We start from the raw sequence: 13,054 nt of genomic DNA on the forward strand, positions 1-13,054 counted from the left end.
TTTATATCAGTTTCCCCTGCACAGGCCTCGTTTTCTATAATTAATGAACAATAATTTGTCCCAAAGATCATCCCATTTTCTCTCTTGAAAAAAAAAGTTTCTTGTTTAATATGTGATATATTCTTACGATTGGGTTTAATTCGACTGTTATTACCTCTATTTGTGTTTGTTAATTGTTATGTAATTTTTGTTATATTAGAAGTAGTATTTTAATTGTTCGTCATACCGGTTTGTAACGATTGCCTAGAGTACTAGGCTAGTTTGGCCAAGTCATAATGAGAATTCGCAAACGTGTGTATATATATATATATATATGTCGTACCTAATAGCCAGAACGCACTTCTCAGCCTACTATTCAAGGCCCGATTTGCCTAATAAGCCAAGTTTTCATGAATTAATGTTTTTTCGTCTACCTAACCTACCTAACCTAACCTAACCTAGCTTTATTTGGCTACCTAACCTAACCTTACCTATAAATATAGGTTAGGTTAGGTTAGGTAGGGTTGGTTAGGTTCGGGCACATATCTACGTTAATTTTAACTCCAATAAAAAAAAATTGACCTCATACATAGAGAAAATGGTTGCTTTATCATTTCATAAGAAAAAAATTATAGTAAATATATTAATTCAGGAAAACTTGGCTTATTAGGCAAATCGGGCCTTGAATAGTAGGCTGAGAAGTGAGTTCTGGCTACTAGGTACGACATATATATATATATATATATATATATATATATATATATATATATATATATATATATATATATATATATATATATATTACCGGTATTTATTATTATTTGTGGTTTGAAGATAACGTTCCAGTTATGTCTTGATAAACAAAAAATTGTTCGTCCTTCTGACGCTGGCTTGGGTTTGGTGTTGAATTTCCAACTGGATCTTGGCATGTTAGTTTTTGTTAATTTACTGTGTGATTACTCTTTTGTTTACGTGTTAATTTGACTTTGGGAACTTAATTTATTGTGTTGAGTCAATTGTTGAAGCTAATTTATTGTTTTAAAAACTAAAATTAAGTTTCAAAGCTTCATATTTTGTTTTGTTTTTAATTTGATTTTAAAACACTGATTTGTAAATATTTTCTTAGTTAACTAATTCTGTTTTTACTTTTTTTCTTCTACTCTGACAAAGATTGTGGGGAACGGAGCCTGACGCAAATCCATATAATGGCTCTCAAAATGCGTATGAGGATTTCTACAAGACCGGGTAGGGGGCTCCCCTGTTGTCCAATCCCTGTTGATTTGACCTAAATTAAAAATTGAAAGTGTAATTTAAAATAATATAACAAATGATCTCTTATGTATAAACTCTTTTGTTTTATTTTGTGTGAATGGCTGGTTTGAGAGTAAGGCGAGAATGTGTAGTGAATAATGTACATATGTTCAACTCTGGACGTTTTAGCATTGGACTTTTTAATCTGCTTAAGTCTAGAGTATATGCCTAGCCTAGCGACTCTTAACCTAGCCTAACGACTCTTAACCTAGCCTAGCGACTCTTAATCTAGCGTGTTTTAACCTAGTTTAGCCAGTCTTAACCTAGCGTAGAAAATTTTAACCTAGCTTAGCGACTCTTAACCTAGCCTAGACAATCTTAACCTAGCCTAGACATTCTTAACCTAGCCTAGCGGGTCTTAATCTATCGTAAACAGCCTTAACATTGTCCAGTCTTACCTAGCCTAGTACCTCGTAGCCTAGCTAGTCTTATTGTAGTGTAATCTTGTCAGGCTAAAACGTCCATTAACTGCTTGAAGATATTGCTTTGAGATTTCCCGCTGCATGATGTTAAGTTAAGACTTTCCTCCTATTTAGCTTCATGTCTGAAATGCTTGATAAGTTATTCTGGAACTTAAGTACGAAAGGTTGTTGGTCCGCCTCTGGTGAAGGAGGCAATTGATGATTTGCGAAGCAGAGTTAGGCATCAATGTTAGCATCGTGTCGCTAATTGTTTGGGGATATAGCATTGCTATAGCATTGTTTGGGGATGTTGGCCGTATCCTAGATGACATATTTACATGTGTCATCCTGTTACAGGTTCATTGTAAGTGTGTAATTTGTTGATGGAACACTGCCAAGTTCTTTATCTTATCAAAGGAACACAGATTAGCGTGCCGAGTATAGTCCACACTTTTCCTTAAAAAAAATCATTCTTTAATGTCAGTTAGTCATTATTTTATAAATCAAATATGCATTATGGTGTATTTTTTTTTTGCTCTGAATATTCCATTCAAATATTCCTTTCTTTTCTATCAAATATTGATGGTTTTCTGTCAGAATCAGACTGTTGATTTCACCATGTCAGTCTGCTCATCTGTTCATGCAAGAGTAATTTGTCATGCCAGTCACCTTGCTGAAGAATGACTCTTAATGTGGTTATTTCTAGTTTCCCATAAAAAATATAACATGATACCATTAAGGATTCTTCCGATGAGAATTAAGTCAGATATAAACCTCCATAAAATCTGTATTGCATGAGATTGTACATATATATATATATATATATATATACATATATATATATACATATTATATATATATATATATATATTACTAACCCTTGTCTCTCTAAACTGTTGTCATACCTCTCAAGCAGTAGTTTTCGAGTAGACGAAATTGTCATACTTATTATTTTGCATAAGAGAATATATATATTTGTTGCTCTATATAAATATTTAGTCATTTATAAATAAGGCTTCATATTGAGAACTCATTTCATGTTCAAGAGATTATCGGGTTTTTATTTTAATAAGTTCATACCATTTTTTATATAAAAATCTTATAATTTCATTTATTCACAGTTCCCCCCCCCCCCCATCTAAAGCCCATTGTTGTGAGTAAATTATGACTCCATCTGGAAGATTAATGTAATTTTCTCAAGGAGCTTATCAAGAGTCCAACCTAAATACCATATCATGCACGGGTTCTCAATTATAATATTATAAAAATCGTATGATATTCATAGTTTGTTTTTCGTAGCAAAGACTCATTCTAATTTCTGGTGTTTTCTGAAGGTGGTGGGGCGCACAGGGCGACTCAAGTCAATGTAAAGCTGAACAAAAACCATTTGAAGACCATTGCAGCTCTAACGGGTAGGCCGCTTCAAGTTTGATGCCTTAAATTAAGTCTCTGTCTGTCTGTCTGTCTCTCTCTCTCTCTCTCTCTCTCTCTCTCTCTCTCTCTCTCTCTCTCTCTCTCTCTCTCTCTCTCTCTCTCTCTCTCTCTCTCTCTCTCTCTCTCTCTCTCTCTCTCTCTCTCTGCCCTCAATTTGGTTTATATACTTTCTTAACCATCTTTTGTAAATAAATAAAAATAAACATGTCATATGTATGGGTAATTTTAATTTAAGGCGTAGAGGAGAATATATATATATATATATATATATATATATATATATATATATATATATATATATATATATATATATATATATATATATATATATATATATAATGTGTGTGTCCATGACGTGTCATTGACATGTAACTGGACGCGAATATTATAATCTTCCACAAAACTCAAATGGTTTGATTGTTTGCCCCTCAGCGGTTACGCCAATAGTCCGGGTCCTGCCATGTCAGGGAACACGGGTATGGTTGGTCCCGGGGGCATGGGGGCGCCGGGCACCATGGGTGGCAATGGTGCCGGAGACGCCCTCAACACGGCCGCCATGGTCGCCGCCGCCACCGCCACTGCCACCGCCACCGCCGTCGCCCTCCGCCCGGAGAGACCGGAGATGCAGGGCCAGTACAACGGCCAGGTGAGTGGCGCTCTGGATTTTTCTCGTTCTCCATTTTGGTTTTCGCGATTTCGCGCTCTCATCCTTCCCCACCGTCATGGGGGAACCTGAGGGTAAATTCCCTAGTATGCCAAATGCTGCCATCTGGTGGCTGGCGAGAGTATTAACATTGGGTCAAACACACTCTGGCCCCGTGCTCCCTCCTATTAGTTCAAGTTCAAGTATGTTTATTGAGACAAGAAAGAATCCTCCCAGTAGAAGTAGCTCAAGCATGGGGGAAGGGTTGGGGGGGAAGGTAGGTGACAAGGGGAAAAAAATCCCCTGCGAATCCAGGGAAATAAAAGGAGTTTGCGGGGAGGAAAGTTCCACTCGGAGAATAGGATAGCTGCAGTTAGGGAGAAACTTACCCACTTGGCGGGGGAAAAAGGCGGACCTGGGGAGAAGAATACTTTTTTTTTTTCCTTAAATGAATTCGCGTAGGGAAGGAGGTAAACATACCAGGTGGAATCCATTGTGACTCATCTAGTAGTGACAAGGGTGTCGATATGGGCAAGGGTGACAAGGGTGTCGACATGGGCAAGGGTGATAAAGGTGTCGACATGGGTGAGGATGACAAAGGTATCGACATGGGTGAGGGTGACAAGGACAGTCAAAGTCTTCGACTGGGTAGAAGAAAATAACATGATGTTTAACAGTGATAAATTCCAGGTACTCAGGTACGGTAAAAATGAGGACCTTAAACATAATACAGAGTACAAAAACAATCAAATGTGTCCATAGTAGGAAAACAGTATGTCAAGGATTTGGGAATAATGATGTCTAACGACCTAACGTTTAGGGAGCATAACCAAGCAAATATTGCGTCAGCCAGAAAAATGATAGGATGGATTACGAGAACGTTTAAATCCAGGGATCCCATCACAATGGTTGTACTCTTCAAATCACTTGTGTTGTCCCGTCTTGAGTACTGCTCAGTACTCGCTTCCCCCTTCAGAGCAGGAGAGATTGCTGAAATAGAGGGAATACAGAGAACATATACGGCACGCATAGACGAGATAAAACACCTAAATTATTGGGATCGTCTCAAAGCTCTCCAAATGTACTCACTAGAAAGGAGACGAGAGAGATACCAAATAATATACACATGGAAAATACTGGAAGGCCAGGTCCCTAATCTACACAGTAAAATAACAACATACTGGAGTGAACAATATGGAAGAAAATGCAGAATAGAACCAGTGAAGAACAGAGGTGCTATAGGCACAATCAGAGAACACTGTATGAACATCAGAGGTCCGCGGTTGTTCAACATCCTTCCAGCGAGCATAAGAAATATTGCCGGAACAACCGTGGACATCTTCAAGAAAAAACTAGATACTTTTATTCAGGAAGTGCCGGACCAACCGTCCTGCGGGGCGCTCCAAGCAACAGCCTGGTGGACCAAACTCTCACAAGTCAAGCCTGGCCTCGGGCCGGGCTTGGGGAGTAGAACAACTCCCAGAACCCCATCAATCCCGACTAACCCAGGTAGGTGAGCTAACTAACCCAAGTAGGTGAGCTATAACTAACCCAGGTAGGTGAGCTAACTAACCCAGGTAGGTGAGCTATAACTAACCCAAGTAGGTGAGCTATAACTAACCCAAGTAGGTGAGCTAACTAACCCAAGTAGGTGAGCTAACTAACCCAGCTAGGTGAGTTAACTAACCTACCATAACTACTTGTAAGTGGACCATTTCCATGGCCCTCGCCTGGCAGCCTGGCCTGGGGGTACCTGCCCCCCCAAGCGAGTGTCTGCACCATTACAAACTTAAAATGATATTACAGAGACATTGATGGGTGGTCCCTTGTGATTGACGGCCACCATTAAGGTCCTGTATATATATATATGTACTTTGACGTTGATATCGAGCCTGTATGGCGTGTTTACACTTACTATCCCTGGGGTGATGCACTTACTATCCCTGGATAATGTATGTCTTGCCGTTAGTGGGATCTTGCAACATTGGATGGGGTAATTTTGTGTGAAATATTTCCCCACCATTCAAACTATTGACCACTACGGTCTCCCTAATTTCTCCCCTTCTGTCTCTTATTGTCCCCTAACCACTTGCTGGACGGTAGAGCGACGGTCTCGCTTCATGCAGGTCGGCGTTCAATCTATCCCCTACCGTCCACAAGTGGTTGGGTACCATTCCTTTCCTCACCCGTCTCATCACAAATCCTTATCCTGACTTTGTCCAAGTGCTATATAGTCGTAATGGCTTGGCGCTTTCTCCCTGATGGTTTCTTCCTTCCCCCTGATCCTTTCTATAGCCCGTCTCTGCTTCTTTCCCCTCCCTCTCTCTTCCTTTTAAATACAATCCTACCTACTAAAATGATAGTACCTACAGTACCTATTTGGCGGAAAGTACCAATATGTAGTGATGGACCAACAGAAAGTACCAATATGTAGTGATGGACCAACAGAAAGTACCAATATGTAGTGATGGACCAACAGAAAGTACCAATATGTAGTGATGGACCAACAGAAAGTACCAATACTGCCCGAAACGCTGCGCGTACTAGTGGCTTTACAAGAATGTAATTACTATGCTATGTATCCTCACAATCCCAATGTACCTTGTTGTATATAAATAAATAAATAAATAAATAAATAAATAAATAAATTATGTAGTGATGGATCACCAGAAAGTACCAATATGTAGTGATGGATCACCAGAAAGTACCAATATGTAGTGATGGTCCACCAGAAAGTACCAATATGTAGTGATGGACCACCAGAAAGTACCAATATGTAGTGATGGTCCACCAGAAAGTACCAATATGTAGTGATGGACCACCAGAAAGTACCAATATGTAGTGATGGACCACCAGAAAGTACCAATATGTAGTGATGGACCACCAGAAAGTACCAATATGTAGTGATGGACCATCAGAAAGTACCAATATGCAGTGATGGACCACCAGAAAGTACCAATATGTAGTGATGGACCACCAGAAAGTACCAATATGTAGTGATGGACCATCAGAAAGTACCAATATGTAGTGATGGACCACCAGAAAGTACCAATATGTAGTGATGGACCACCAGAAAGTACCAATATGTAGTGATGGACCACCAGAAAGTACCAATATGTAGTGATGGACCACCAGAAAGTACCAATATGTAGTGATGGACCACCAGAAAGTACCAATATGTAGTGATGGACCACCAGAAAGTACCAATATGTAGTGATGGACCACCAGAAAGTACCAATATGTAGTGATGGACCACCAGAAAGTACCAATATGTAGTGATGGACCACCAGAAAGTACCAATATGTAGTGATGGACCACCAGAAAGTACCAATATGTAGTGATGGACCACCAGAAAGTACCAATATGCAGTGATGGATCACCAGAAAGTACCAATATGTAGTGATGGACCACCAGAAAGTACCAATATGCAGTAATGGATCACCAGAAAGTACCAATATGTAGTGATGGACCACCAGAAAGTACCAATATGTAGTGATGGACCACCAGAAAGTACTAATATGCAGTAATGGATCACCAGAAAGTACCAATATGTAGTGATGGACCACCAGAAAGTACCAATATGCAGTGATGGATCACCAGAAAGTACCAATATGTAGTGATGGACCACCAGAAAGTACCAATATGCAGTAATGGATCACCAGAAAGTACCAATATGTAGTGATGGACCACCAGAAAGTACCAATATGTAGTGATGGACCACCAGAAAGTACTAATATGCAGTAATGGACCACCAGAAAGTACTAATATGCAGTGATGGACCACCAGAAAGTACTAATATGCAGTAATGGATCACCAGAAAGTACTAATATGCAGTGATGGACCACCAGAAAGTTGACTTGTATTACTTTTTTTTTTTTACTTTTTATTACTTTAAGCCCTTTTTTTTTAACTGCAACTTAAATATAGACCCTAACCCCTTCTAATAATCCTAGGCCTAATGCACTCTTCGGCCTAATATAATACATATAGGCCTATGGATGTTTAATTTTGCTTTTTACCTTTATTTTTGTTCCAAATAAAAATTGAAGTAGAAAAAGTTAACTTTCTGGTATTCGATCACTACATATTGGTGCTTTCCGTCAGATAGTTACTATAGATACTATTATTTCAAAAGGATTAGCTGCTGAAATAGATATCCCGGGAGGAATACATTATAGATTCAAATTATTGTTTAAAATACGCAACATGTTTTGGGTGTATGTGAGATATATGGAGAACGGCCGACCGACAGGGAGCCGGTCGGCCGAGCGGACAGCACACTGGACTTGTGATACTGTGGTCCCGGGTTCGATCCCGGGCGCCGGCGAGAAACAATGGGCAGTTTCTTTCACCCTATGCCCCTGTTACCTAGCAGTAAAATAGGTACCTGGGTGTTAGTCAGCTGTCACGGGCTGCTTCCTGGGGGTGGAGGCCTGGTCGAGGACCGGGCCGCGGGGACACTAAAGCCCCGAAATCATCTCAAGATAACCTCAGTACATCGGCTTGATGCTCCCAAGATTTGTGTGTGTTGCTGCTGCTCACCCAAGACGTGGAAGCCAAATATGTTTAGTTTTCTCGGTGTTTTAACATGTCGGATCTTGTGACTTGAGCTGGCCCCTTCTCTCTCTCTCTCTATCTATATCTTTTCTCCCCCCCTCTCTTTCCTCCGAGTGCCAATAAACACAGGGCGCTCTGCTCTCTCCCCGAAAACCCCCTCTTCCTCCCCTCACTTCCCAGACGCCACCGCTATTCCTCCCTCCCCTGACGCCACCACTTCTCCCTCAGACGCCACTACTCCTCCCCCAGACGCCACCACTCCCCCAGACGCTACCACTCTTCCTCCCTCACTAGACGCCACCCCTCTTCCTCCCTCTCTCCCCAGGGGCCTCCCCCTCTCCCATCTCCGCCTCTCCCCCGCACGTATCACTCACTCTCACTCACCGTGTAACTCTCCCAACTCATACATTATTCATCATAATATGAACAATCGGACTCAGAATCGGTCAAATCCAGGGCTGGAGAGTCACGTCCGGGACCTCCGTTATGTCACCTCAGTGTTTACCATCCGCCAACACTCGTCCGCCTTGTGGCCGCGGCTTACACCCAACCATATCGCAAATACAATGCTCAAATTATCCATTGTCTAGCAGTTTATGTCTTGTGAGTGTGTGTAATTGTATTTTTGTTAATATTTCATAAAAGAAACAACTAACAGTAAGTGGCGGAGGATCGTGGTTAAATTTTGTAGGCGTAGTATTGAGATAGTATGTGATCGAAGTCGTTGCCAGTGAGAGGTCTGAAACGCGTGATCCAGATAAGGTTAATAAAAGTTGGCAAATGAGCGCTCAATCAAGGACAGGATGGCATTGACCAAACACGACGTTTTTACTTCATTAAACTTCGTACACGCTCCCCCTGGCATTATTATATGCTCCCCCCTGGCATTATTATATGCTCCCCCCTGGCATTATTATATGCTCCCCCTGGCATTATTATATGCTCCCCCTGGCATTATTATATGCTCCCCCCTGGCATTATTATATGCTCCCCCCTGGCATTATTATATGCTCCCCCCTGGCATTATTATATGCTCCCCCCTGGCATTATTATATGCTCCCCCTGGCATTATTATATGCTCCCCCTGGCATTATTATATGCTCCCCCCTGGCATTATTATATGCTCCCCCTGGCATTACTATATGCTCCCCCTGGCATTATTATATGCTCCCCCTGGCATTATTATATGCTCCCCCTGGCATTATTACATGCTCCCCCTGGCATTATTATATGCTCCCCCCTGGCATTATTATATGCTCCCCCCTGGCATTATTATATGCTCCCCCTGGCATTATTATATGCTCCCCCTGGCATTATTATATGCTCCCCCCTGGCATTATTATATGCTCCCCCTATCATTATTATATGCTCCTCCTATCATTATTATATGCTCCCCCCCTGGCATTATTATATGCTCCCCCCCTGGCATTATTATATGAGGCTCCAAACACGAAATGTTTTCAAAAAGGTATAATAAACACATCTGATATCAATACACGACTTAGGGAAAATAAATAAAGCACACTGGAGTAAGGACATAGCTTGAACAGGAAGAACAACGGACATAGCTTCAACAGGAAGAACAACGGGCATAGCTTCAACAGGAAGAACAACGGGCATAGCTTCAACAGGAGGAACAACGGTCATAGCTTGAACAGGAAGAACAACGGACATAGCTTCAACAGGAGGAACAACGGTCATAGCTTCAACAGGAGGAACAACGGTCATAGCTTCAACAGGAAGAACAACGGTCATAGCTTCAACAGGAGGAACAACGGTCATAGCTTCAACAGGAAGAACAACGGGCATAGCTTCAACAGGAAGAACAACGGACATAGCTTCAACAGGAAGAACAACGGGCATAGCTTCAACAGGAAGAACAACGGGCATAGCTTCAACAGGAAGAACAACGGACATAGCTTCAACAGGAGGAACAACGGTCATAGCTTCAACAGGAAGAACAACGGGCATAGCTTCAACAGGAAGAACAACGGGCATAGCTTCAACAGGAAGAACAACGGACATAGCTTCAACAGGAAGAACAACGGGCATAGCTTCAACAGGAAGAACAACGGACATAGCTTCAACAGGAAGAACAACGGTCATAGCTTCAACAGGAAGAACAACGGGCATAGCTTCAACAGGAAGAACAACGGGCATAGCTTCAACAGGAAGAACAACGGACATAGCTTCAACAGGAAGAACAACGGTCATAGCTTCAACAGGAAGAACAACGGGCATAGCTTCAACAGGAAGAACAACGGGCATAGCTTCAACAGGAAGAACAACGGACATAGCTTCAACAGGAAGAACAACGGACATAGCTTCAACAGGAAGAACAACGGTCATAGCTTCAACAGGAAGAACAACGGGCATAGCTTCAACAGGAAGAACAACGGGCATAGCTTCAACAGGAAGAACAACGGGCATAGCTTCAACAGGAAGAACAACGGGCATAGCTTCAACAGGAAGAACAACGGTCATAGCTTCAACAGGAAGAACAACGGGCATAGCTTCAACAGGAAGAACAACGGGCATAGCTTCAACAGGAAGAACAACGGGCATAGCTTCAACAGGAAGAACAACGGGCATAGCTTCAACAGGAAGAACAACGGGCATAGCTTCAACAGGAAGAACAACGGACATAGCTTCAACAGGAAGAACAACGGGCATAGCTTCAACAGGAAGAACAACGGTCATAGCTTCAACAGGAAGAACAACGGGCATAGCTTCAACAGGAAGAACAACGGTCATAGCTTCAACAGGAAGAACAACGGGCATAGCTTCAACAGGAAGAACAACGTATATACCACGCTTTCGTTGGCCAGAAAGTTACAGGCAAACTGGCAGTGTTGGGTTAATTGAACTAGTCTCTTCGTTTGGCTTAACATTCCTCTCACTCTGCACACAGTCACTTCACTTCTATTATCTACGCAACTAATGCAAGGACAGATTAGCATGACTAATTCTAGACTTTGCTACACTCCAGTTTATGAAGAGGCTATATACTGTTTAACGGGGTCGAAGATTATCAATGTTGATAACCATTTATCAACATTGATACATTTATTTACATTACGACGCTATGTAAACATCACTGTTTGATGTGTGGAAGGTTTATATTGGTGTTTGTGTTCACGAAAAAAGATTCCTTCAGTACACCCTCCCCTCCTCCTCACTTGTTATATGTAAATTCAATTAACAACAGACAAGGTTTATTATTATCAATTATAGTAACATGTTTCGTCTACATGAGCTTCGGACCTCCAGCACAACAGACAAGTGATTTAAAATTATTAAGCTGCATTATCTCTAATGTGTAAGGAATGACAAGCTGAATGAAGAAAATAGGCGACACAGCCGCGAGGAATGTGCTTTGCATCAACTTCCTTTCTATCTTCTCTCTACGGCCCCCCTCTCCCTTTCCCACGTCCCCTCTCCCATCCCTACGGCCCCTCTCCCATCCCTACGGCCCCTCTCCCATCCCTACGGCCCCTCTCCCATCCCTACGGCCCCTCTCCCATCCCTACGGCCCCTCTCCCATCCCTACGGCCCCTCTCCCATCCCTACGGCCCCTCTCCCTTTCCCACGTCCCCTCTCCCATCCCTACGGCCCCTCTCCCATCCCTACGGCCCCTCTTCCCTCTCCTTCACGGCCCTTCACCTCCACGGCGCCTCTCCATGACTTCTCACAGGAGTAACTGAGAGAGACACTAGGCTACAAAATCATCATCGTCCAAAATCATCGGCAAAACAGCAAATACCCACAAAGTGTATCTATGTTATTTGTATAGGATTTGATTTTTGGCCCCATTGTTCTGGATGTCCATCATCTGTACACTTTTGAGTATTCTCTGGGTTATAACCTTATTCTGAACAGAGGCATTATGTTAGTGTTGTTACAGTGTATTCTAGATAAAAAAATACCAAAATAAATTTATTTGTAGAAGAGCATCCAACGTATTTATTGTTTTGGACAATATCGCCTCTATTCGTTCAGTGGTATTAATAAAAGATTCGATACTTAATGTATAAACGAAAAGCCTACTTTATTAGCCTAGTATGTCGCGAAATGTTGAGAGAAGACTTTTTTTAAATTAATTTAATATAGTTTCGTGTCCGTGATGTTAGTGGTGGACGATGCCAGTCGTCAGCGTTCACATGCATCATATTTTGGGGAGGGTGAGAGTAGACGGAGTCCAGGTGGATAGATTAGGGCGGCGCCAGCCGTCCTTGACACCCTGTGATTATCGCACCTCCAGCGCCACGATGGCCAGTTCAACCTGTCCTCGGGGGAGGACATCCGCTCAAGGGAATGGATTGGGAACGACCACATAATTAGTGCTATTGTCTACTCCCTGTTCATGGATAGGTTAAGTTAATGTTTAATTAGACTAAACACCTTGTCGTGTTTAACCAGCTAAACACTACAAAGTGGGCAAACAACCCCCCCCTTCCTCGTCCCACTTTTGGATTTGATCTTACGCTGTGCGATGTTCATCCTGTTTCCTCACTTTTTCCCTAGCATATATCCGGTGTTTTTCATGACAAGAATAAAGCGTTAATAGCCTCGTGGTATGACAAATACGTTATTAAAATGTCTTTAAAATTGGGCGTTTCTCTTGCCCTCTCAGAGCACCGTTCACCAGGTCAACAAAACATCTTGAGATTAATTACCTCCTTTTTTACCAAGGTTGGTGGAAGTCCGTGAGAACTGAGGCCTGGTAGGC

At 41.9% G+C, this 13,054-nt stretch overlaps 1 protein-coding gene across 8 annotated transcripts in view; it reads left to right on the top strand.

Moving 5' to 3' along the window:
* The window catches only part of tna (tonalli), a 156,174-nt gene that overhangs the window by 112,321 nt on the left and 30,799 nt on the right, over window positions 1-13,054 (top strand). For 5 of the 8 annotated variants that reach the window (XM_069312020.1, XM_069312014.1, XM_069312018.1 and 2 more), the window contains exons 3-5: window positions 1,150-1,224; window positions 3,026-3,103; window positions 3,558-3,771. In XM_069312020.1, coding sequence (XP_069168121.1) covers window positions 1,150-1,224; window positions 3,026-3,103; window positions 3,558-3,771 — 367 coding nt within the window. The remainder of the gene's footprint in view (window positions 1-1,149; window positions 1,225-3,025; window positions 3,104-3,557; window positions 3,772-13,054) is intronic. The other 3 variants (XM_069312016.1, XM_069312017.1, XM_069312021.1) reach the window with 1 other exon arrangement.

The sequence above is a fragment of the Procambarus clarkii genome, chromosome 71 (assembly GCF_040958095.1).
Source record: "Procambarus clarkii isolate CNS0578487 chromosome 71, FALCON_Pclarkii_2.0, whole genome shotgun sequence".
NCBI classification, from domain to species: domain Eukaryota; kingdom Metazoa; phylum Arthropoda; class Malacostraca; order Decapoda; family Cambaridae; genus Procambarus; species Procambarus clarkii.